The sequence below is a fragment of the Poecilia reticulata genome, linkage group LG17, assembly GCF_000633615.1.
Source record: "Poecilia reticulata strain Guanapo linkage group LG17, Guppy_female_1.0+MT, whole genome shotgun sequence".
Classification (NCBI taxonomy): domain Eukaryota; kingdom Metazoa; phylum Chordata; class Actinopteri; order Cyprinodontiformes; family Poeciliidae; genus Poecilia; species Poecilia reticulata.
The window spans coordinates 7620337-7642747 of NC_024347.1; the positions used below are offsets into that span (position 1 = coordinate 7620337).

General features: G+C 39.3%; 1 protein-coding gene across 5 annotated transcripts in view; it reads left to right on the plus strand.

Annotated features, from left to right (window-relative positions):
* Positions 1-22411, plus strand: part of mast3a (microtubule associated serine/threonine kinase 3a) — a 74507-nt gene that overhangs the window by 47571 nt on the left and 4525 nt on the right. For all 5 annotated transcript variants that reach the window (XM_008433454.2, XM_017310045.1, XM_017310046.1 and 2 more), the window contains 16 exons: positions 505-606; positions 1541-1673; positions 2982-3070; positions 4463-4548; positions 4704-4912; positions 5369-5507; positions 7658-7790; positions 7891-8056; positions 8331-8432; positions 9386-9508; positions 11638-11747; positions 11854-12035; positions 19568-19689; positions 19764-19952; positions 20553-20776; positions 22158-22280. In XM_008433454.2, the coding sequence (XP_008431676.1) occupies positions 505-606; positions 1541-1673; positions 2982-3070; positions 4463-4548; positions 4704-4912; positions 5369-5507; positions 7658-7790; positions 7891-8056; positions 8331-8432; positions 9386-9508; positions 11638-11747; positions 11854-12035; positions 19568-19689; positions 19764-19952; positions 20553-20776; positions 22158-22280 (2232 nt within the window). The remainder of the gene's footprint in view (positions 1-504; positions 607-1540; positions 1674-2981; positions 3071-4462; positions 4549-4703; positions 4913-5368; positions 5508-7657; positions 7791-7890; positions 8057-8330; positions 8433-9385; positions 9509-11637; positions 11748-11853; positions 12036-19567; positions 19690-19763; positions 19953-20552; positions 20777-22157; positions 22281-22411) is intronic.

A 22411-nucleotide genomic window follows, 5' to 3' on the forward strand; every position in this document is an offset into this window, starting at 1 on the left:
CAGCATCACACTGTAGATGAGATGGTAATAGCAGCTCAGGGAGGAGGAGAAGGAGCTCCTTTTTTCAGATTATCTGTCTCATATTACTCTGTCAGGACATGGTGACTGTCAGACAGTTTTAACAAATATATAAGAAATATATTCTTTGTAAAAGTTACATAGTGCAGCTTTAATATCCGAGTTAAATGACCACAGTATATTGGCTAATTTGAGCTGCCCCTGCTGAGGATTTCTTTCCTGTTTGAGATTTGCAGAAAGCCAGATTTATTTTAATAGAAAAACAAAAATTAAAAGAGGATGTACATATTTTCAATTATAACTGTTGTGTTACTGATTAATAACTTAATGATTTTCTTTCTCTACTTCTGCTGTTTCCCGACTCTCATTTAAGATGTTAAGACATCTTAAATGTCTGTCCTTAGATCAGCCGGTCTGTCCCACAGCCTGTATCATTTGGATTAAGTCCCAGTAATAATCCATCATCCTCTGTCCTGTGCTTGTCAGGCTTATGAGCGTTCAGAGAGCGAGGAGGTGACCATCATTATCAAGTTGGTGAAGAAGATTCTCATCGTCATCTCCAGACCTGCCAGGCTGCTAGAGTGTTTGGTAAGAACCACTGGCAGACTGACTAATAGTCATATACGCCTGACTAAATGTTGTTTACGGTCTTGAAGCCCTAAAGATAATATTTCTTGCCTCATCAGCATGTCATGTCAGTGAGTCATGTTTACTGATGACATGCTGTTAGTGTAGTAATGAGCAGTTGAAGACTTTTTGTTTTACAGTGTGGTGTCAACATGTACCTGGTGCTACAGCTGCAGCCGGCCCTGGAGTTTACCTGCATGGCTCCTACACATAGAATATTATTTTAATATTTCCTAGGTTTTGATCACCATAGATAAAGACAATTGTTAGAAAAAAATAAGAAAAATATTATTTCCATCTCCTTCCCATTGTCCTTCAACCCTTCCTGGTTTTTGTACTTTCCGTACTTCAGGTTTACCCACCGTAGAAATATCTGCCATATCTAATCTAATATTCTATCTGCCCTATCTTGATAAAAGTATGACTGCTGAACCCGTTTGTTTGGCACAGTCCATTCCTTCTAGATAATTTTTAGTGTTATCTGTTACCAAAGCAAGTTTGTTTTTGTTATTGATGTATAAATATTATCTGGGGTGCTTTATCTTCCAAATCTGGTTTTCTTCTTTGCAATAAAATCAAAACATTTTCTAATACAGTATTTCCCTGCCGCACATGCCTGTACTGTGCAACACATGCTTTTTCCTTCAGGTTACCATTGCTGCAGTCTGTTTACGTTGATGTGATTCTGATGATAACAGTGCTGCTTTCTTTATGAGAGCGTTGTCTGGTAAAGTACAGCTCGGATCACTGAAGTGGAGAATGCTTTGCTTCTTGTTCCTCCTAACGCCTTTCGTGTCTTTTTTTTTTTATTGCAGAATGTAAGACTGTGAGAATTAAATAAAGCCACTGATGTTGCCTACATCATATCTGAATGTTTGGGTTTTTTTCTCTGCAGGAGTTTGATCCAGAGGAGTTCTATCAGCGCTTGGAGGCTGCAGAGGGCCAAGCCAAAGTAGGCCACGGCATTAAGACTGACATTCCCCGATACATCGTCAGCCAGCTTGGCCTCACTAGAGATCCACTAGAAGGTGCTGACAAAATCCCTAATTATTATGTGTGCGTAATATATGAAACATGATGGTTTCCACTCATATTTTAAAGTGTAATGTTAATGTTATTGATGTGTCTGCTATTCTTAGTTCTTAGAGACGAGAAAAGTACGTATTTGTTTTCTCTGGAAGAGAAAAAATGAACATTACATTTCAGAACTTATTCTTTATTCAATTTTTATAATAAAGAAAATCAGAATTTCTGAGAAAACAAATCTGTGTATTTTCTTTGATCTAGATTGAAATATTCTCTATTTTTTTAATGCAGCAGTGCAGCTTAGGTCTTTGTTCTTTCGGCAACTCGTTGATTTTATTTTCATGAGAAGCCAGAAATATGCAGTTTGCTTGACGTTCAGGCCCTTTTTAGATCATGGTTTTAAACAATTTCTGTTTTATATGGCAAACAAAACAATGTTTCATCAAAACCAAGTCTACAAACTGGACTTTAAAATGTTTAAGTGAAGAATGTCCCCATCCCGATTTGGCAAATAAAGTGGTATAGCTCTAGAAATAGAGCTGATTGAATCTAGTCCACATGCCCAAAAATTAGCCCTTTGCCACTCTGCCGGCATGGAAACCAGTGTTGGCGTTAATGTGATCTAATGACTTTTGGAACATACAGATAATACCTGACCAGGTAATTGTTTTGTCCTGAACTGTGTGGAATGTTTGAAAACCTGCTGGAAAAAATTTGAAAAGTGTGATGTTTTTAAATGAAATCTTCGCAGGAACCCTGAATACTTGGTCTTGGTGTGTGAACTTTTTTAACTACCATATTTAGTACCATTTCTGGCATATTTACTAACCTTCTGAACACCAATGGGTCTTACGGGGACCAAAACTCCGTCCTAATATGGTGGACCTCCTTGTTTAGTGTTTGGTTAGGTTAGGTTTATAGGCAAGGTGAGGATGGGATTTTGGTTAGGGTTAGGAATATACCATGCATAGTTGAAGAAAATATCTGGGTTAGGCATAAGGGCAGATACTAAAATGAATGGACATTAAACATTCATTCATATGGGTAGAAATACAAACTTGTGTGTGTACTTGCATATGCCACATACAGCATATATAAACATTTTTTACAAGTAAGGGAGGTCATTTGTGGGAAGTTGGGACATTTTCCTTTTTTGTTTGTTTCTTTTAGATCTTTTGTGCTCTACTTGTTTGCTTTAGAGGTATGGAGTGAATTATGATTAGGAATAAACTGAAATTCCAAATGTCTGCATCCAAATCCTTGTTGTCCTGACTGCATTTAATTGAAGCAATTTCTCCTCTGGCCTGCAGAGATGGTCCATCTGGAGCAGCAGACCAGTCCGTGTCAAAGGTCAGCCAGTAGGGAGTCTGATGACTCTGGAGAGGCAACACCAGTACAGGTTTGTTGTCGCATTGCAAGCTACCCAAGAACTCTTAGAGTGAATGAGTGGTGATGACGAGATGTATTACATTTTAATCAGTGATTATACATAACATCCTTTAGATCAGTCATCCCCAACACCCGGGCCATGGACTGGTACCAGTCCATGGACCAATTGGTACCGGGCCGCACAAGAAATAATTAAATATTCCCATTTACGTATTATCTGAGTCTGGATATTCTTTTATTTTGAAAGTCCTTTAACCGGATTCTCTCGGTTACGTCTTGCGTGCCAACGTTGAACCCATAAGCAGCAAAATGAATAAGATGCTCGCTAATGAGGCAATGAAGCTTCAAAACTGCTTTGATACTTCCAGACTAAGCACCCTGTGCATTTAAGCACAGGGTGTCATTGTCTCCCAGGTGGGACCGTCTTGTTGCAGAGAAACAAGCTCAGGGCTCCCATTGATTTGTCATTATTGTGAGTTAAAATTTTTATAAAAGTAAATGTTCATTTTTGTGGTGCATCTGTAGCTTATTTTGAAGGGATATGAGTCAGAGAGCGTTATAGGGCAGTAGTCAAGACGAGAGGAGAGGAGTAGAGCTTGTGAGTCTTAAGACTGGTTCACACGGCACAATTTAAGAATTGTCGGTTGATTTTCCAAACCTGTTACCACACAAGAGCTGATAAAAGTACAACAGGTTCGATCGGTTCGTGTGTCCAGCCACACGGCAGGAGCAACACACCACACACAAATCAATTTCACTCACGAACATCCCAATTCCAGAAGAAAATCCTGTAGGACCCCAACATACCATACATGAATTTAGAGTAACAAACATGTCCAACAATGTAGAAGCAGTAGTGATAGTTCGTGGACTCATTTTAAGCGATAAAAGACGTAACAAAAAGAAAAGACGATAGATAAAAGACTGCGGGAGTAGCCGCTCTATTTGCTGCACTGTGCTCTAAACCGGGCTCTCGGTTGCGCGATGTCAGCTGTTTGGGATTCCCCTCCGTGCTTCCATCACCGAACTTTCTGATTGGCTACCTGTCACGTTCAACAGACTGTGTTCATGCTCCCAGTCAAGGAAAACACCACACACTATGATAAAAGGGCCAAGAGACAATCCAATATGTTGAATATGTCCGATTTTAGATCGGAGCGGTCCGACGTTCTACGTAACACCACACAGGCAGGAGGATTGGTTACGATTATAGCAGCAACAATCTTAGAACTCGGAACGCTCTAAGATATGTGACCCCCTCTCACCCCTGCGGGCTGCAGTAAAATTGCCACGCCTTGACCAGTCCGCAGTGATAAAAAGGTTGGGGACCACTTCTTTGGATGATTGGTTGTTGCTTCAGGTTGACACAGCTGCTTGTGTTTTCTTTCCTTTTTGGATGCAGAGCCGAGCTGCCTGCACCCCTCCTCGTAGGAAACCGCTGGAGAGTGACTTTGAGACTATTAAGCTCATTAGCAACGGAGCCTACGGGTGAGCAACACTGTTTTGTTACACTCAGTGGAAATTCTCTGTTTACATCAGTTTGATCTGAATGTTGTTGGGAAGGTGATTAGTACTAATGTTTTTTCTTCCTGTCTTGTTCTGTCCTGTCGTCTTTCTCCTCCACCTATGTGCCTTCCATGTAGGGCCGTATATTTGGTGCGCCACAAAGAAACCCGCCAACGTTTTGCCATGAAGAAGATTAACCGACAAAACCTGATTCTTAGGAACCAAATCCAGCAGGTGTTTGTGGAACGTGATATCCTCACGTTCGCTGAAAATCCATTTGTGGTCTCCATGTTCTGTTCTTTTGAGACCAGGAGGCACCTATGCATGGTCATGGAGTATGTTGAAGGTAACTTTATACACAGGACATCTAAAGATGCATACTAACATAAACACTTATAGCCTTACAAAATTATGAATAACCCTCTGAACCTACTTGCATTTTGTCACATTGCCTCCACAATTTATTGGATTGTGGAACAACACAGTTGTGTTGTGATGTTTTGTAGCAGTTTTGCTTATTTTAAGACTGATGAAGACATGGCTTGTGGAAAACCTTAAATGGAAATTCCTATGGCTTTCTTCGATCAATAGATTTATTTCTACTAAACTCAACTCTTCCATAAAGTCCAGAGGTGTGCTCTTTAATAGTTCTGTTGATAGGTTCTCTTATGGATGTAACAAGTTGTCTCCAGAGGCATGAAGGTCTGTAGCTAGTCATAATTTAGCATACATTGATTATATTTCACTCAAAATGCTTAAAGGTGTGACAAGATCCGTTTAGATGACCTGGTTTCTGCTTTAGGTGGAGATTGTGCCAACCTGTTGAAGAACATCGGCCCCCTCCCTGTCGACATGGCCCGGATGTATTTTGCAGAGACCGTACTTGCCTTGGAGTACCTTCACAACTATGGCATTGTGCACAGAGATCTCAAACCTGACAAGTGAGCGAGCTCCCTGACAGCTGTTGTTGTTGCGCAACACCTCCCCCTCCCTCCCCTTCTCTCTCACTCTACTTCCCCTTCTTAGAGGAGGGAGATGTGCAGCCAGCTCTCCATCTAACGGGTAAATTGAGTTTTCTAAATCTGATGGGATTTTACCCTGTTCAGAACTGAAGTAAACTATGTTTAAGCTGGCATCGAGATAGACTAGCCTGGTTTCTAACGACCTCCCCCTCCAGATGTCCCACCCTTCTTCACCCTGTGAATTAGCCAGATTGAGCAGCCTGCAATCAACTAGTTTCACAGAGCACACCTGTTAACGGTCGCTCTTTCTCTTTATTACAACTTGCACTTGTTACTGAACCAGGTTGGTTTTAGTGACTCGGGCGAGTCCCAAGGATGTTGTTTTGGCTAAAAGCAACGTATAGAACATTTTCCACTTTTTTCTCTCAGAATCAAACTTCATAGCTATTTTACAGCCGTCAAAGAACTTTAAGTTGACTCATTAATTGAATGTCCACAACATCTTTTAGATTTTCTTAATGCTAATTATTTTATTAGTAAGGCAATTTTGCAAGGGTCAGTACAGCTTAGTTCAGTAGCAGAAATAATCAAATAAGTAAAATCAATAATCTAGCCTATCTTTCGCTAATGCTGACACTGAGAACTAAAAGAGGGAAACTTTGRGAGAGGCGGACAGAGTTTGGCATTTTGAACCCCAGAACTGGCCTGATGATGAAGAAGGTGTTGTTGCAGCAGCAGGAGGTTCCCAGTACAGAAAGAGTACTGACTTAGAGCGGCAGGTCTCGGGCCTCAGGGTGACTTCCTCATGTGCGTAGCGGTCCTCAGCTTCTTGTCTTGCAGCCCTGTAGCTCCCTTCTCCTCGTCTCACGATCTTCCTGGTCCCACGGAAGGAACACACCAGTTCTTCCTCTTTGCCTTTCTTCTTTGCCTTTGTCTTTATCTTTGTCTTTATCTTCATCTTTGCCTTGGTCTTTGTCTTTGGGGGACTAAACCCAGCTGATGTGAGAAGTGCAATTTGAAGCCACATGTTGCGGGGCTAACGGGTTGGTCCCCATGTGCAGAACAGTCTTCGGCTCTGTGGCCCCGGCTCTTCTTCAGCTGCAAAGTTCTTTGTCCATCTCGATCTTGGCTCGAAGCAGCCTGAAGGATCCAACCAAAGATTCCTCTTTTGCACCCACCTTATAAAGGGTTTATCCACCTTTYGGTGTGTTTGCATTGGCTAGCTTTGTTGCTGTGCCTGTTTCATTGGCTGACTGCTTGGACAGATGATCTCATATCCATCACCTTGGAGACCTCATGTCCTGATGTCTGTTCTAATGTCCCCGAGTTGCTCAACAGTCTTCCTACGTCTGTTTCCTGCGCTCCTTTCAGTTCCTCTTTTCCCCTGACTTTTCACCTACTATCTACCTTCAACACAACATCAGTGACCTTTAATTACAGTTGCAACATTTTACACCATTTCAAGTTCAATGTCAAAATCACATTTTTAACCTTTTAGTTTCTCTGATTTAACATTCATTTATCATGTTATAATAACCATAACTTATTAGTTATTCTTATTATAATCATAATGTGAGTTATTACAGACACTTCTGACAAGAAACCAAGAATAATCCATTATTCTAATTATCTGATACCATGTTACAGTTACTTGTTTCACCTTTAAGTACTTCCATAAGTGTAAGAGTAAGTTTAAATATTCTTATTAATCAAACCAACATCAACCACTGGTTAAACCAATATTAATTATTGGCCTTATTATAAGTTGTTATTATTATTAATTAACAATAACAATACACACAACCAGATTAATTTTATTACCGTCTGACTCTACTGTTGGGTCTTGATGTCACCTGTGTAATTCATTTTAAGGTAATTTTATTTATTGTTACTATTAAACTAAAATCTCTAGCATGGGGAAGTGGGATGAGCTCGACTTTTCTCGACACTGTGCAAAACAAACCTTCTCCAACTTACTCTTGCTTTCACACAATTACTTTAATCTGCTTTAGAGTTTCTGGCCTCTGAGGTTTTATTTCTGTCTAAAACTAAAAACTCTGAGGTTATTGTTAGATGTAAACTTCTCTTAGCTCTCTAACTTATGCTCTGCTTCCTTTCTTTTTTTATAGCTTGCTGATCACGTCCATGGGCCACATTAAACTGACGGACTTTGGGCTGTCAAAGATCGGCCTAATGAACATGACGACCAACCTGTATGAGGGGCACATTGAAAAAGATACCAGAGAATTTATAGACAAACAGGTGTGGGTCTTGTCTCAAGATTTTTAATGGTGGTTGTGAAGCTGAGAGCTCACCACCAGCCCTCATTTTCTCCCTCCTTCCCTGTCATCATTGTGTTCAGGTGTGTGGCACTCCAGAGTATATCGCTCCTGAGGTCATCTTGAGGCAGGGTTACGGCAAACCTGTGGACTGGTGGGCTATGGGTGTGATCCTTTACGAGTTTCTGGTTGGCTGTGTGCCTTTCTTTGGAGACACCCCAGAGCAGCTCTTTGGTCAGGTTGTTAATGGTAAGCAGACAATCAAAATCAGAATGGTAAATTGCTTTTCTATTAATCACATAATTGCCCAGCTAATGTTACTGTACCAAAAACTTATTTAAAATAAGCAAACAATGCTTAGCCTGGTGGGGGGCAAGTAAAGCCTGGTTGCCCACCAGTCTTAGGATGCACTTAATGTTTACTACTAGTAAACATTAAGTGTACACACTTCATAGTGGAGAAAACTCCATGTCCACTGATTGCTGGACATGGAACAATAACTGATGTCATCTTCCTGTTAAAGATGACATCATCTGGCCGGAAGGGGAATACGCTTTGCCAGCTGATGCTCAGGATCTGATCACCCGACTGCTGAGGCAGAACCCTCTGGAGCGCCTGGGAACAGGTTGGTGGAACAATGAGACTTGTTCTGTCTATGTGCAGGAAGGACATGACACCCTCCCAGACGGCCACAAAGTAAAGACTGGAACCCAACTGATGTGCTAGAAAATACAACTTAATGTGATGTATAAAAATAGCTGCACAGCCTTTGTGGACCTAATAGATATTTTTATCTATGCAGATCCGTGTTACCAGATCTATGCAGGTCTGGTAACACGGCATAGATCTAGTTCTGTTTCCGATTTGATGGTAAATTGCTGTTTCCCCCCTCTCCTAGTATTCATGCCTAAAATAACACTCTCACACTCGCTGTAGCCCTTAACTTGGAACGTAAGCTCCATTTTGCATGGTTAGAGGTTAAAGGGGCAGTATTATGTAACATTTACTTTTTTGAGCTTTACATCAAGTTATGTTATTCCCTCATCATAAACATAACTGGAGTGTTGCTTTGATTCTTTCATGTATATTTGAGAAATCCTTTAATTTCAATTAAAGCCATTAAGAAATCCTTAAATTGCAACTGTTCATCTGTGCAAAACGGCTGGGTGGTAGCGATGCTTCTCCTCAGAGCTGGTGTTTATGAGCTTCTTCTTCACAGAGCAGCTCCCACTGAGCTCCTTCAGACTATCCAGCAGCAGTTAGCAAACTTCTCAGTGCAGTGCTGGTAAAAACGTTAAAGGGTTCATAGAGGAGCCATGTTATGATGACTTCCTGAAGGTGAAGTTTCAGAAAGAGCAGGAATTTTTAAAGAAACAGAGGCCCAATGTCAAGTTGTTAAATTACAAAGTAGAATCTGACATATATAGGATTTTGGAACTACTGTAGGTAACATAGTTACTTGATAGCCCCATAAAGTGACAGAGTGTGCCCGGAAAATATATAATACTGATCCGCTAAGTGTTTTGGGGGCACATTTAACCCTTTGAAAGAATAACGACTGGTTTCCTTTTACTCTAGCTGGGACCAAGGAGGTGAAGAGTCACATGTTCTTCCTGGGCCTGGACTGGAACGGCCTCCTGAGACAGAAAGCTGAGTTCGTACCTCAGCTGGAGTCTGAAGAGGACACGAGTTACTTTGACAGTGCGTAGATAATTTCAGAAACACATTTGAATGTGCAGATGTCAAAACATTTAGCAGGTCTGGTAACACGGCATAAATCCAGGTCTGTTTCCGATTCTGGTAAAAAATACCTTATGTCCACAGCTACAAACCTTGGTCTTAAGATGGACAGTAATTTTAAACTCAACAGTCAAATAAGTGTCACAGTCAAGTCTAGTTTTCATCACTTCCAAAAACTATCAAAGGTAAAATCTAGCGATGTGCAGATCAGGTTTTTTTTTTGCCGATTCCGATCACATAATTATTATTTTTTTCAATCATAAGCACTACCGGTTACATTATATGGAAAAAGGAACCATAAAGTCACCTTAATTTAGACAAAAACTTGTTTTTAATTTGTTTTTTTTTTTTCTTGGAAAAAAGTTAACAGGCATTGTGCAAATTGTACTGCTATTGATAATACTATCTTTAACAGACTGAAAACATATGGAGGCTCTGAAGCGGTTAATAATGCAAAGAGTCAAAATAAAACCTCTCAACATTGCCAAAAAATTCAAATATAAAACTTAACATTCATAGGCAAATACAGGACCCATTACAATAAACAATCTTGAGTTACTGCATGAAAACTTCCTGATAGCATGACGGCTAGCTGATTACTGCTAGTTCTGATTGGCTGTTTCTGACTGAGTGGAGTAATTATGCAGAACAGGGAGGAGATCGATTATTTTTTCAGAGATTATCTGTCTCATGTTAGGACAGCGAAAGTTTTAATACGCATGTAAAATTTATTTTTTTAAGTTAGATGCTGCAGCTTTAAGCAGAGGTTCGGTGTGAGAGTCACTACTAGGTGGAGCAGAAGCGGCGCTCCGTCTGTGAAATATTACTACCTGAAGCGCGTAGCAGCGGTTCAACAGCGAGAGCAGAACCAGCGTCTTACATCGCAGCTMGAAGACTTAAATAATTTTGCRGGTTATTTGTTTAGCTTTCTGACCGTCATGCTAATCCGGGTGAGTGTTTGTAGCTGTGCGCTGCTTTACCTGCTATCTGATCCTCCATATGTTTTTACTGCAGTGAGTCTCGATGTAGCCAAACTCCGTCAAGTATGGCATTGTTTTTATGCCATATTAGATTCGTCGTGTAGAAGCATTTTAACGTGCTTCACCCCGCGTGCTTCAATTTTCTGCCTCAACACGCAAACGTCCCCATTCACTCAGTGCTTTATAGTTCCTCATCGCTTAGGATTTGTTACTGCGCGTTTGCGCAGTGTGAAGGAAAGAGGAGACCAGCTGCACAGGCAGGCTGCGAAATGAGAAGCAGGTGATCGGTTTGTGTGATCGGCAATAAGAGACCGTGATCGGCGATCACCGATCATACACTTTTTCACGGAAATCGGCCGATTGATTGGCACACCTCTAGTAAAATCTATTCTTTCAAGCCAACAGAATGAAACGGTAATTCCTTCCTTCAATTCATTCCAAGGTAATTTGAAGCTGACTCCAAATTACCTTGATTTTAAAGTCAGCTGGTGCAAAATGTTGCTCCTGTCTGCTACAGTAACAGGAACATTTGAGAGAGAAGATTACCGTGTGGAGAGTTATTTTGTTTGTTTTGAAGGTTTTAAACAGACTTGCCTCACCTTATTTAACAGAACTCCTTCTGGGTGACTTGGGTCTGCTGACCAGTTGCTCCTTGTGATTATCAGTTGCTCCTTGTGATTCCCAGTTGCTCCTTGTGATTCTCAGTTGCTCCTTGTGATTCCCAGTTGCTCCTTGTGATTCCCAGTTGCTCCTGGTGATTCCCAGTTGTAAGTGGAAGCTTCTCTGTTTGTTACTCTGAGCTATGGAACGCTGCACCTTTATACATCCAACAGACTCCTCACTGTCCTTGTTTAAAACTTGTCTCAAAACTTATTTTGACTCATTGACCTTCAACCAACTGAGACTTGGATTTTATTTAATCTGTATTAGTATTGATTTTATCTGTTTAACTGTGGTGTTTTATTGTGTTAAATGTATTATTGTGTTAGCTCTGTCACTATTTTTATGCATTTTATTTTATTACTGATGCTCAGCACTTTATTTTAGCTGTGACTGGTGTTAAAGCTCTTTAGTTGATGATGATGATGATGATGATGCTGTATCCTGCAGCACGGTCGGAGCGCTACTGTCACCTGGGCTCAGATGATGATGAAACCAACGATGACGAGTCGTCTCTGGAACTCAGACAGTTCTCCTCGGTGGCTCACCGCTTCAGCAAGGTACACCTCGCCCTGCTGGATAACGGCTGTGTTTCAGTTCCTCTTTATGTAAGGAGGAATACACATATAGGCTGTAATAGATTACATGTTTGTTTCTGATGTGTAGGTGTACAGCAGCACAGAGCACCTGTCCACTTCCACCCCATCCAATCAGAGCCTCTCATCGTCCGAGCGAAGCCACAGTGAGGAGAAGGAAGACCGCTGGGACAGCAGGCGAGTCCTCTCACCGGGAGACGGACACAAGAACTTGGCTGCTGGAGACAGGAGGACAGATGGACACAGAGGGAGGTGAGTCCCTGAAACCAATCTGATGTAGAACCAGTTAAACCTCCATACTATGTCTTGGCTATAGTTTTATTCCTAAAAGATTCAAAAGTAATACTCATATTTTTTATAATGTATATATAAACTCAGTAGAACTACAGTTGTATTGGTTTTTACACATTTTCATATTTCAGAATGCTGAGCAGTACTTGGTGTCCTGCTATAAATATGATTTACTTCTGAAGATTTCAGTTTGGCCTTGAAAGTGATTTAAAACAGTTTCTTTCCAACTCTTCTGTCATATTCCATTACTCAGGACAAGCATCTGATTCTTTGCTTTTTAAGTAGAATTGTTCAGTTTGAGCTATTCATATTAATTCCATTTGAAATATGGATCTAAGATGATCTTGATCAGACTTTATCTACACTTTTCTTTACTCATATGCAAACCTAGATTTTAGTTTGAAAGGGTTTTAGAAAGACGACAAAAAAACAACTTTCCAAAGCAAACTTCTTCTTAACTATGGCTGCCAAATCAAAAAAAAAATTGCAACATAAGGACTATACTGGTGGGTAATTCATAATAAATCAATAAAATTATCTCACAAGCTGTGACATGTCTCATCAATTTAGAAAACTTTAGAGGAAACCTAAATGAAAAAATAACTTAAAAAACAAAAAGATCCCTTCAGACTTGTGTACTTCAGCCATTAAAAACTAAAGTACACTCCAGCTGAGAAGTGAATACTTCAGGATGTTTGTTCAGTTGGCTGCAGGTATCGTTTCAGTCCAGGTGTGCTGAGAAGCAGCAGACGTTGTGTTCAGTAGTTGTTTTTCTCTGGGTGCAGCTCAATTCAAGATCATCCCGTTTTGGCAAACACGCCCAGACATTTACCAGATTCAAAATCTGATCATGTTATCCAAACCATGACAGGGAACCTAGAGACTGCATGATTGAAAATTATGTTAAAACAGATTTATCTCCTCAAATTCACTCACAAACTATTGTTAATAAGACCAAAGGAAAGGGGGTCTTTAAATGGACGTGTGTTAGCTTGTTTTACAAAGCCAAGATGTTTGGATTGTTCACAGTTGTTCTTTGTTTGGGTAGCTTAGGGTTGTCATTTATTTTACTCGTTCTGAATGTCTAGCAATATGCAAACCATGACTTCATTATCACCTCTTAGAATCACAACTTATAATGTAAAAGGAGTCCATAATCCAATAAAAAGGGCAAAAATATTAGGAAAAATGAAAAAAGAAAAAGCAGAAGTAGTATTCCTCCAGGAAACTCATCACTCAGAGGTAGAGCATAGTAAACTTAAAAGAATGGGCTTTAATCAGGTATTTAGTGCATCACATAAATCAGGTCGTAGAAGGGGGGTGGCAACCTTAATATCCCAAAGGGTCACATTTGAAATGAGCCAAGAATATAAAGACAAAGATGGTAGATATAATATTGTAATGGGCAGACTGGAGGGGACAAGACATTACCTTTATCAATGTGTATGCCCCGCCAGGTTCAGAGCGGACATTTTATAAACATATCTTTGATATGATGATAACTAAATCACAAGGCATAGTAATCTGTGGCGGATACTTTAATATAAGACTAAATCCTTCTGAAGATACCTCTAAACAACCCAGAGTTAATTGCAGCACAGTAGGAAGATCAGAAAAATGATCAAAGAGCTAGGGATAAATGACGTTTGGCACGAATATAACCTCAGAAAAAGGGACTATACATTCTACTCTGCAGCTCATCATTCATATTCAAGAATTGGTTCTTTTTTTATTTACAACAAGGATTATTATTGGGCTGATGGACCTCTCAGATCATTGCCCATTTCAAGTAGAAGTAAATGTTAACCAAACAAAAAAACCCGTTTCTATGGAGACTTAACTCTAGTATACTCAAGGGCAAAATTAAAGAAGAGTTAAGGCAAGAAATTCAAACATATATGCAGGACAATGACAATGGAGAGGTCTCCCCTGTAATACTATGGGACGCCTGTAAAGCCGTCTTGAGAGGAAAAATAATTGCAAAATCATCTCTCTTAAAAAAAAAAAAACTAAGCGAGAAAAATTAAACAATTTGGGACAAGAGTTGGCCGAACTAGAAAAAATAAATAAAAACAAATTAGATCTTAAAACTCTAGGGAAAATAAAACAAATCAAAGATTAAATTAATCAAGAATTACAGTCCAATATACAGAAGAAACTCTTATTCCTAAGACAGTTACTATGAAACAAGCCCAAAATCATCAAAATTTTTAGCATACAGACTTAAAAAACAACAGGAGGAAAGAACTATATACAAAATTAAAGAACCAACAACTAATAAAGTTACCTATAAAAATATAGAAATAAGAAAAAGCTTTGAAAAATACTACCAAAAACTGTATGCCCTAAAAGAACAAGAAGGAATGGAGGAAACTAATGTACTACTGAATAAATTGCTGCTGCCTACGGTATCGAATGAACAAAATGAAATTCTGACCAAAAACATAACAATTCAAGAAATTGAAAAAGCAATAAATAAATTGAAACTTAAGAAATCACCAGGACCAGATGGATTTAATGCTGATTGGTATAAAATCTATTTAAAACATCTGTCTCCCATCCTTCTGAGAACATTCAACTGGGTTCTTAATGGGGGACAAATTCCACCCTCCTAGAAGGAAACAATAACGGTTATCCCAAAAGAAGGTAAAGACAAACTAAACTGTTCAAATTACCGCCCAATCAGTCTACTTAATCAAGACTATAAAATATTTACTTCCATATTAGCCAAAAGATTGGAGCTCATCCTCCCAGATATAATAAATTTAGACCAGACAGGGTTCATAAAGAACAGACGAACAAGAGACAATATTAGAAGAACCCTAAACGTGATCAACCACATTAAGAAGACAGACAAACAAGCAATTATATTGGGTTTAGACGCACAAAAAGCATTCGATACTGTGGACTGGTCATTCTTATTCAGAGTCTTGTCAAAATTCAACTTCTCCAGCAAATTTATGAAGATAATTCAGGAATTGTACAATAAGCCTACAGGTAAGATTCGGATCAACAGGGGGCTATCAGAAGAAATAAAAATTGAACAAGGATGCAGACAAGGATGTTCCATATCCCCATTATTATTCGCCATATTTATTGAACCTTCAGCACAATGGATTAGGCAAAACACCAAAATACAGGGCTTTACAATAAATCATAATGAACAAAAATTAGCACCATTTGCAGATGATATATTAATCTATCTGGCGAGACCCCGGGAATCCCTCCCAGAATTACACAAAATCTTGTTGGAGTACGGGAAATTTTCAGGTTACAAACTGAATTCCCACAAATCTCAGGTCTTGACATTCAAATATTCACCAGACAATATTGACAAAGAAAACTTCAAAATAAATTGGGGCATGGACTTAATTATATACCTGGGAGTGACCATTCCTAAAGACTTAAAGAATAATGTCTCAGAAAACTATAATATCCCTTTAATGACTAAAATAAAAAATGACGTATCCAGATGAAACCTGATACCTTACTTGGGTCTTATGCAAAGAGTAGAAGCTATCAAAATGATGATGTTGCCAAAACTGCTATACTTTTTTCAGACCCTACCAGCAGAACCACCCAAATGTATGTTCCAAGAAATTGACAAGCTGATTTCAAGATTTATTTGGCAAGGGAAACAACCCAGGAATAGATTTAAAACTTTACAGCTGAGTAAAAGTAAAGGAGGCCTTTCACTCCCAAACATGAGTGACTACTACAAAGCAGCACAAATAAATCCACTGGTAGAGATGTGTGACTCTTCCTACACAGCGAAATGGAAGGAAATTGAATGTTGAAACATTGGTGTCCCCCTGCAAGCTGCAATTGGAAATATAGACTTAATAAAAAACCTTAAAGATCTCAACCCATGTTCAGAAACTACACGTAAGACCTGGTCAAAATTAGTAAAAGAAAACAAAGAGTCCTGTTTACCAATCAGATGGATAGCATACGATCAAGACTTTATCCCAAATAAAACGGATAACACCTTTAAAAAATGGATTGAAAAGGGCTTGGTAAAATACAATGATCTATATCACAAAGGTTGTCTGAGAGCCTTTCAAGACATTAAACAGAAATATGGTCTTGATAACAGAGATTTTTTTCGTTATCTACAAATCCGGCACTATTTAGAAAAATCAAATAAGGTTGATCCAGACAGAACATTTGTTGGTATATTAAATATCTTCCTAAAATCATATCAATCAATCTATGTTAATAAATTAACATCCAAAATGTATAATGAAATACAAAACCTGAAAGGAGGGAATACATTATATATTAAAGAGAAATGGGAAAAAGAAGGGAACCACCAAATTCACATTGATGACTGGATAGACATTTTGAATAACTGTTGGAAATGTACATCATCACTAGTATATAGGGAATTTGCTGGAAGACTGTTACACGCTTCTTCAAAACACCAGCTCAGAGGTGCAGAGATTCAGATAAAACATGCTGGAGGTTAACAACCTGGACATTATCATATCTTTTGGAGCTGTCCCAAGCTTTCTTCTTACTGGAAGATAATCAAACAAAGTATGGAGACTGTTACTGGGGTCAATTTTGCTCCAAACTTTGAGACTATGATCTTGGGCAAACGACCAAACTGTGTAAAGGGATTCTATAAAACATACATGTTCAACATAATGCTGGTAAGAAAGCAATCACTCGGAAATGGATGACTGACAAAACACCCACACTAGAAGACTGGGTAAACTGGGACTTGCTCAAACTTATTCCTCCCCACTCTCCTGTGTGGAATTGGGGTGGAGAGGAGTAAAGGAAAATGAAACATTTAAAACTGGAGCCAGGATAATCACCTGAAGGGGTATGCTATATAGATCAATGTAACAAACTGAATAGAAGATTGTATAAGACTGTACCACCTTTTGTGAACAAATGAGATGTATACTTTTAATGTTGTTCCTCAATAAAAACTTGAATTACAAATGAAAACAGATTTATCTGAATAACCTTGTTGATCATTCTCTGAGATTCTAGAAGTAGAATTTATTTTATTTTTGTTCATTTTTTTAACATTTCTTTTCACAAGTCAAAAACACACACAACCTAGAAAAAATTAAAGAATTATTACAGAAATAGATACTAAATGATATTTAAAACCCTGTCAACACCAAGAATACAAGATAAGGACAAAAAGGTGTAGGTGGTCGTTATCAAACAACTGATAAAGAACAACCTGGACAAATCACTACTGCAGAATTATAGGCAATCTCCAACCTTCAGCAAAATTATTGAACAAGTTGTTTCAACATTCAAATAGTTTCCTAATAATGACCAACCGCTTTGATGTTTTTCAGTCTGGTTTCCGTGGTTACCACAGTACTAAAAATGGACACATCTTAGTTTCTTTGACATCCTCATAAATACAGGCTGTGGAAGAAACACAGTGATGGTTCTGTTAGACCTCACAGTACTCAGTTGGTTTGAATCTTACATAAAGAACATGGATTTCTTTGTTTTATTAGGAAACTTTTCATCAAAATGGACAGAAGTCACATGTGGGGCATCCCAAGGTTCAGTCCTAGGACTCTTCTTATTCAGTATCTATATGCTCCCACTCAGGAAATAAGATTACCTGCCATAACTATGCAGATGATTGACAACTCTACAGGTGACTTTGAACCATCCAATCGCTGAATAGATGCTTAGAGCAGATAAATGTGTGGATGTGCCATATATTTCTCCAGCTGAACAGAAACAAAACTGAAGTTATTATTTTTGGACCAAAAGAGGAACGATCTAGGGTCAACATACAGCTTCAGTTATTACAGCTGGAAAGGAGAGAGATCTGGGTGAAACCTGTGTGTAGTGATGAACTCTGACCTGAACCTCCAGAGTCACATAAAGACATTTACAAAGTCAGCCTTCTATCCACTGAAGAACATCTCCAGGATTAGAGGACTGATGTCTCAGCAAGATCTAGAGAAATCATTTATCTTTAGTTGCATTGATTACTGCAGCAATGTCTTCTCAGGTGTGCTTAAAAAAATCAATCCTCCAGCTGCTGATGTTCTGACTAAAACCAGGAAGATAGAGCACATCACCCTAGTTCAGCCAATTCTCTAGATTATTTTTTTTATTATTTTTTTATTGAATCGTTTTCACTGTCCAGTTTTTTTCCCTTGTTAGTGTTAAGAGAAGATGAATTATAAATATTCCTTGTCCGTTTGGGCGCTAATGCCGTTGGTGGATTTCACACCGTTTCCTATCTTTTACTCGCTATATCCTCTCATATACCCGGATTTTTAAAAAATGCTGTGTGCAAAGAACTGAGATTACACAGAGATAACAGCGTCCCAATAATCAGCATTTATTCAAGACAGATGCATACTATCACCACAAAAGCACATCAGAAAACTCAAAGCACAAAAAACATGAATTTTCCTGAGAAAATTCAGGTAGGGAGGGAAAAGGACAAAAGATGGAAACGACAAACAGAAAGCAAAGACATCTTTGGAGAATTGCAAAAGCAAAATCTGGTTTGTTCCTCACGTGCACAAATTTTTATAGTAAAGGCGTATTCTTCTCTTTTGTTTATTCAAATAAGGCGTATCTTTGCTCATCCAACCAAGAGCTCTCAGACCCTCTAAAAAGTTAGAAACTCCCTACAATTTGTTTTCAAGATCAAACATCTGTTGTCTCCTTTATCTAAACAAAGTGGAAGCAGAGCTTCTCCTCCACTGGCCTGAACTCATGTTGTTTTATGACGTTTCACAGATCAATGTGAAAGCTGGAACTTCTCCTGATTCTTTGCCACACAAACAAAGGGCAGATCAAAAGAGTTAGCAGGCAATCTGCTGTAACTACAGGTAACATAAAGGTCAATAGGGCAGAATAAGTTATTAATCTGAAAACTATAATTGGACTATTTCAGTCAAGACATGTTGCTAACTAGGACAAATTACAAATTAAATTGTGTTTTACAGATATTCTATGTTGCATTCAGTTTTACACCAGCTGTTTAAATCACACACACAGCCACGACCCCCTGTGAATGCCTGCTCAGTCCACAGAGAGACTAGCTGTGTTTTAAATTATAGAGAACTACAAGCTAAATTATTTTAATTCAACTTAGTGTACAATGTTTCAATAGAAATATCCTACATAAAGATTACGCTGATTGAACCATGGACATATTTTGGAGCGAATTTTCTTATTTAAAACACTATTTTATCTAATATTGCACATTTGGTTAAGTTTTAAAACTAGCATATTTTAAGTTTATTTTCTTAACATTAGTAAATACTTAATTTGATTTAGTATTACCATTGTTTTAGTCTTTAGCTTTTACATCGTTATTATAAGCCTCCCAATGCAGTTTGAAATAAAGGATCACTCTCAAAAATTAGATTTCATCTGCTATTTCCATTTCATATTATTTATCATGAGTTTAACAACAATCTTTTACCAAATTCCTCCCAATGTCACTGAAACCGTAACATTTCTGCTTCGCGTCGTGTGTGCAGTCTTCGTCCTCGTGCTTCCTCCAGCTCGTCACATTCAGAACGCAGCGGCAGCCCGCTGGTCATGAACAGCACGCAGAGCCTGGACGCAGCAACTCGCTTCACCATCCCCACTGAGGAGGAAGGTAAGGCTCCTTTCTGTTTTCTTCTCTTGCTCATTATTAGAATGCCCGCGCTCACACTCTGCACCGGCTCCTAGACGGGATTGTCTCCAACCTGAGGCGGATCCGTCTGCGGAGCAACAGCACGGGGACGCGGCCATCGTTCCGCAGAGGCGCGTCGCGGCGCATCGCCCACCAGCTGGAGACCCCAGAGAAACCCAGGTCCCCCGCTGGAAATGTCCCCAAGTCTGCTTCTATTTCTGGTCTGTCCCTCATCATTACCCCAGGTAGGACCGTCATGTTGAGACGCTGCGCCTACTGCCTGGCAGGGAGGACATGTTACCATTGTGCGGAACAACTGCTGAATTCCATTGACCAAATAGTTGCGCAAATTGAAATTACAATAAATTGACAATAAATTTGCTTTATGGAAACACATAAGATTTGAAAACTAATTTTTTGCTAAAGAGTTTTTTCGCTGGGATGAGGTGGTCTTTCAGCCTTATTGAAATAGATGTATTTCACAAAACTGCAACAAAAACTTTTTTGTATCACACAAGTCACATGATAAACAGCCGGACTTTGGTACTAGCGGAAAGGAAGACGACGACAGGAAGTAGTGGGGAAATGATGGTGCGGAGTGTTTTTTATTGACTTATTGTATGAACTATCTTATTCATGCTTCTTAATTAATGGAAACACCACAATTGCATCTTTAATAAAACATCTGGTTAAAAATTTCCGTTTTTTCAAATATAGACAAAGAATATAGACAAGGTATAGCACACACTGTAATGAAAAGAAAGCTGGTGATAATATAATGGTGCAATCCTTCTTAGAGGGACAATCATTTAGTCATTTCAGTTTTGTTTTTTTTGTGTAACCAGATGACTCGGCTGGTCCTCCTCTAAGTCCCAAATCATCCCTGTCCCTGTCGTCCAACCCATCCTCCCGGGACTCGTCCCCCAGCCGGGACCTGCCCATCAGCATCAGCTGCCTCAGGCCCCCAGTGGTCATCCACAGCTCTGGCAGGAGGTTTGGCTTTGCCCTGCGAGCCATCAGGGTCTACATGGGGGACAGCGACGTCTACACCGTCCATCACATGGTCTGGGTAGGTGGTCCAGCCAGGACAGTCCTGCTCTGAAAGTTACTTGAACTCATCAGCATTTAAACACCAGTTATGTTTTGCACTTTCAGTGATGCATTTGAACCATTTTTGTAAGGTTTCACACAATGTCGGTATAGACACGCAATAGAAAAAAAACAACTGGGGGTTATAGTTGAATTTATGAATCAAAATGAATCCATTTTGATTTGATTAATTTGAATATCTGTGCTCTCGGTCCAGACATTTAATGATACCTCAATCTAATTTTCTGCAGGGCTGAGGTCTGCAGCGTTCCAGAAGATTAATATTTTTTCCATGTCAAATCCGGTTAGAATTTTGGGGGATAATTTTTCAGTTGGAACATCCAGCTGTCTGATTGCTGATTTGAGATCAGATGTAGAATATTATAATGGCGCCACTACCATGCTTGACAATGGTAGTGGTGCCATTTCATTGAGTGTGAATGCTGTTTCACTGGGTGTGAATGCTGTTTCATTGAGTGTGAATGCTGTTTCACTGGGTGTGAATGCCTTTTCCAGACTCCTCCAACATGATTCCTGTGATCAAATAGCTAAATCTGCTGTGTTGCTTTTGGAAACAACTAACAGAAGTTGTTTCCATCCAACGGTTTGTTGAAATGCATCTTTAAAAGCTCATGGTTAAAGCTTCAATATGAACCTTTGATAAAAATATATATATAATTTTTTTTTTGCACATTTGTTGACACTGTCACTATGTCGTAACAGCATGAGACAAATAGTCTGTGAAACAATGGAGCTGTGATTGCTCCCACTGCCCCCAGTACTAACTAGAAACAACCAGTCAGAGTCAGGAGGAGGGTCTTAGCGCTGTCAATCTCCCTCTTGAGCACGTTCCCTCCACTACACTACAGCTTGTCCCTGTCACCAGATAATGTCATGAATGCTAACACTAGTTAGCACGGCTACTGATGATGTCAGAGAAACATCATCAGTGAGTTGTTTCTCATTTATCTGTGGTGGTTTTGACAATGGTAGAGGTGGTTTTTTCCATATTTATTGTGGTGACAGTTTGCTATGAGTAGCAAACTGTCACCACAATAAATATGGAAAAAACATTTTTAAGTTGCGTACTGCAACTTCAATGGAACATTCATACAGTATGTAAACATCTGACTGGCTCTGGAAGCAAGTCGGTCAAAATTTTATGTAGATGTTAAAATTTCACATCAATGTGACATTGTTTTTTCCCTTTTGTTTGGAAATTAAACTCCAGTGATGCAATAACAGGCAAGCAAAGTGGGCTCTATGTTCATGTTTGTTTCATATCATGAGATTTTTTTGTGTTGGATCCTAACAGAAAGTGAAAGACTAATTGTTTCTGTTGTGTTTGGGTTTGGATTCAGTCCGTTGAGGATGGCAGTCCAGCACATGAGGCAGGACTGAGGGCGGGCGACCTCATCACCCACGTCAATGGGGAATCTGTCCAGGGTCTGGTCCACACTGAGGTGGTGGAGCTTCTGCTCAAGGTATGGGAACAACATGAAGCTTTGGAGTGTTTTAGGTGTTGTTCCTGCAATAATGCAGCATCCTGTTTACCTGGAACTCTGCTCTAGGAATAACGTTGTGCCTAGCTTAACCCTGCTCTGGTTCAAGTCAC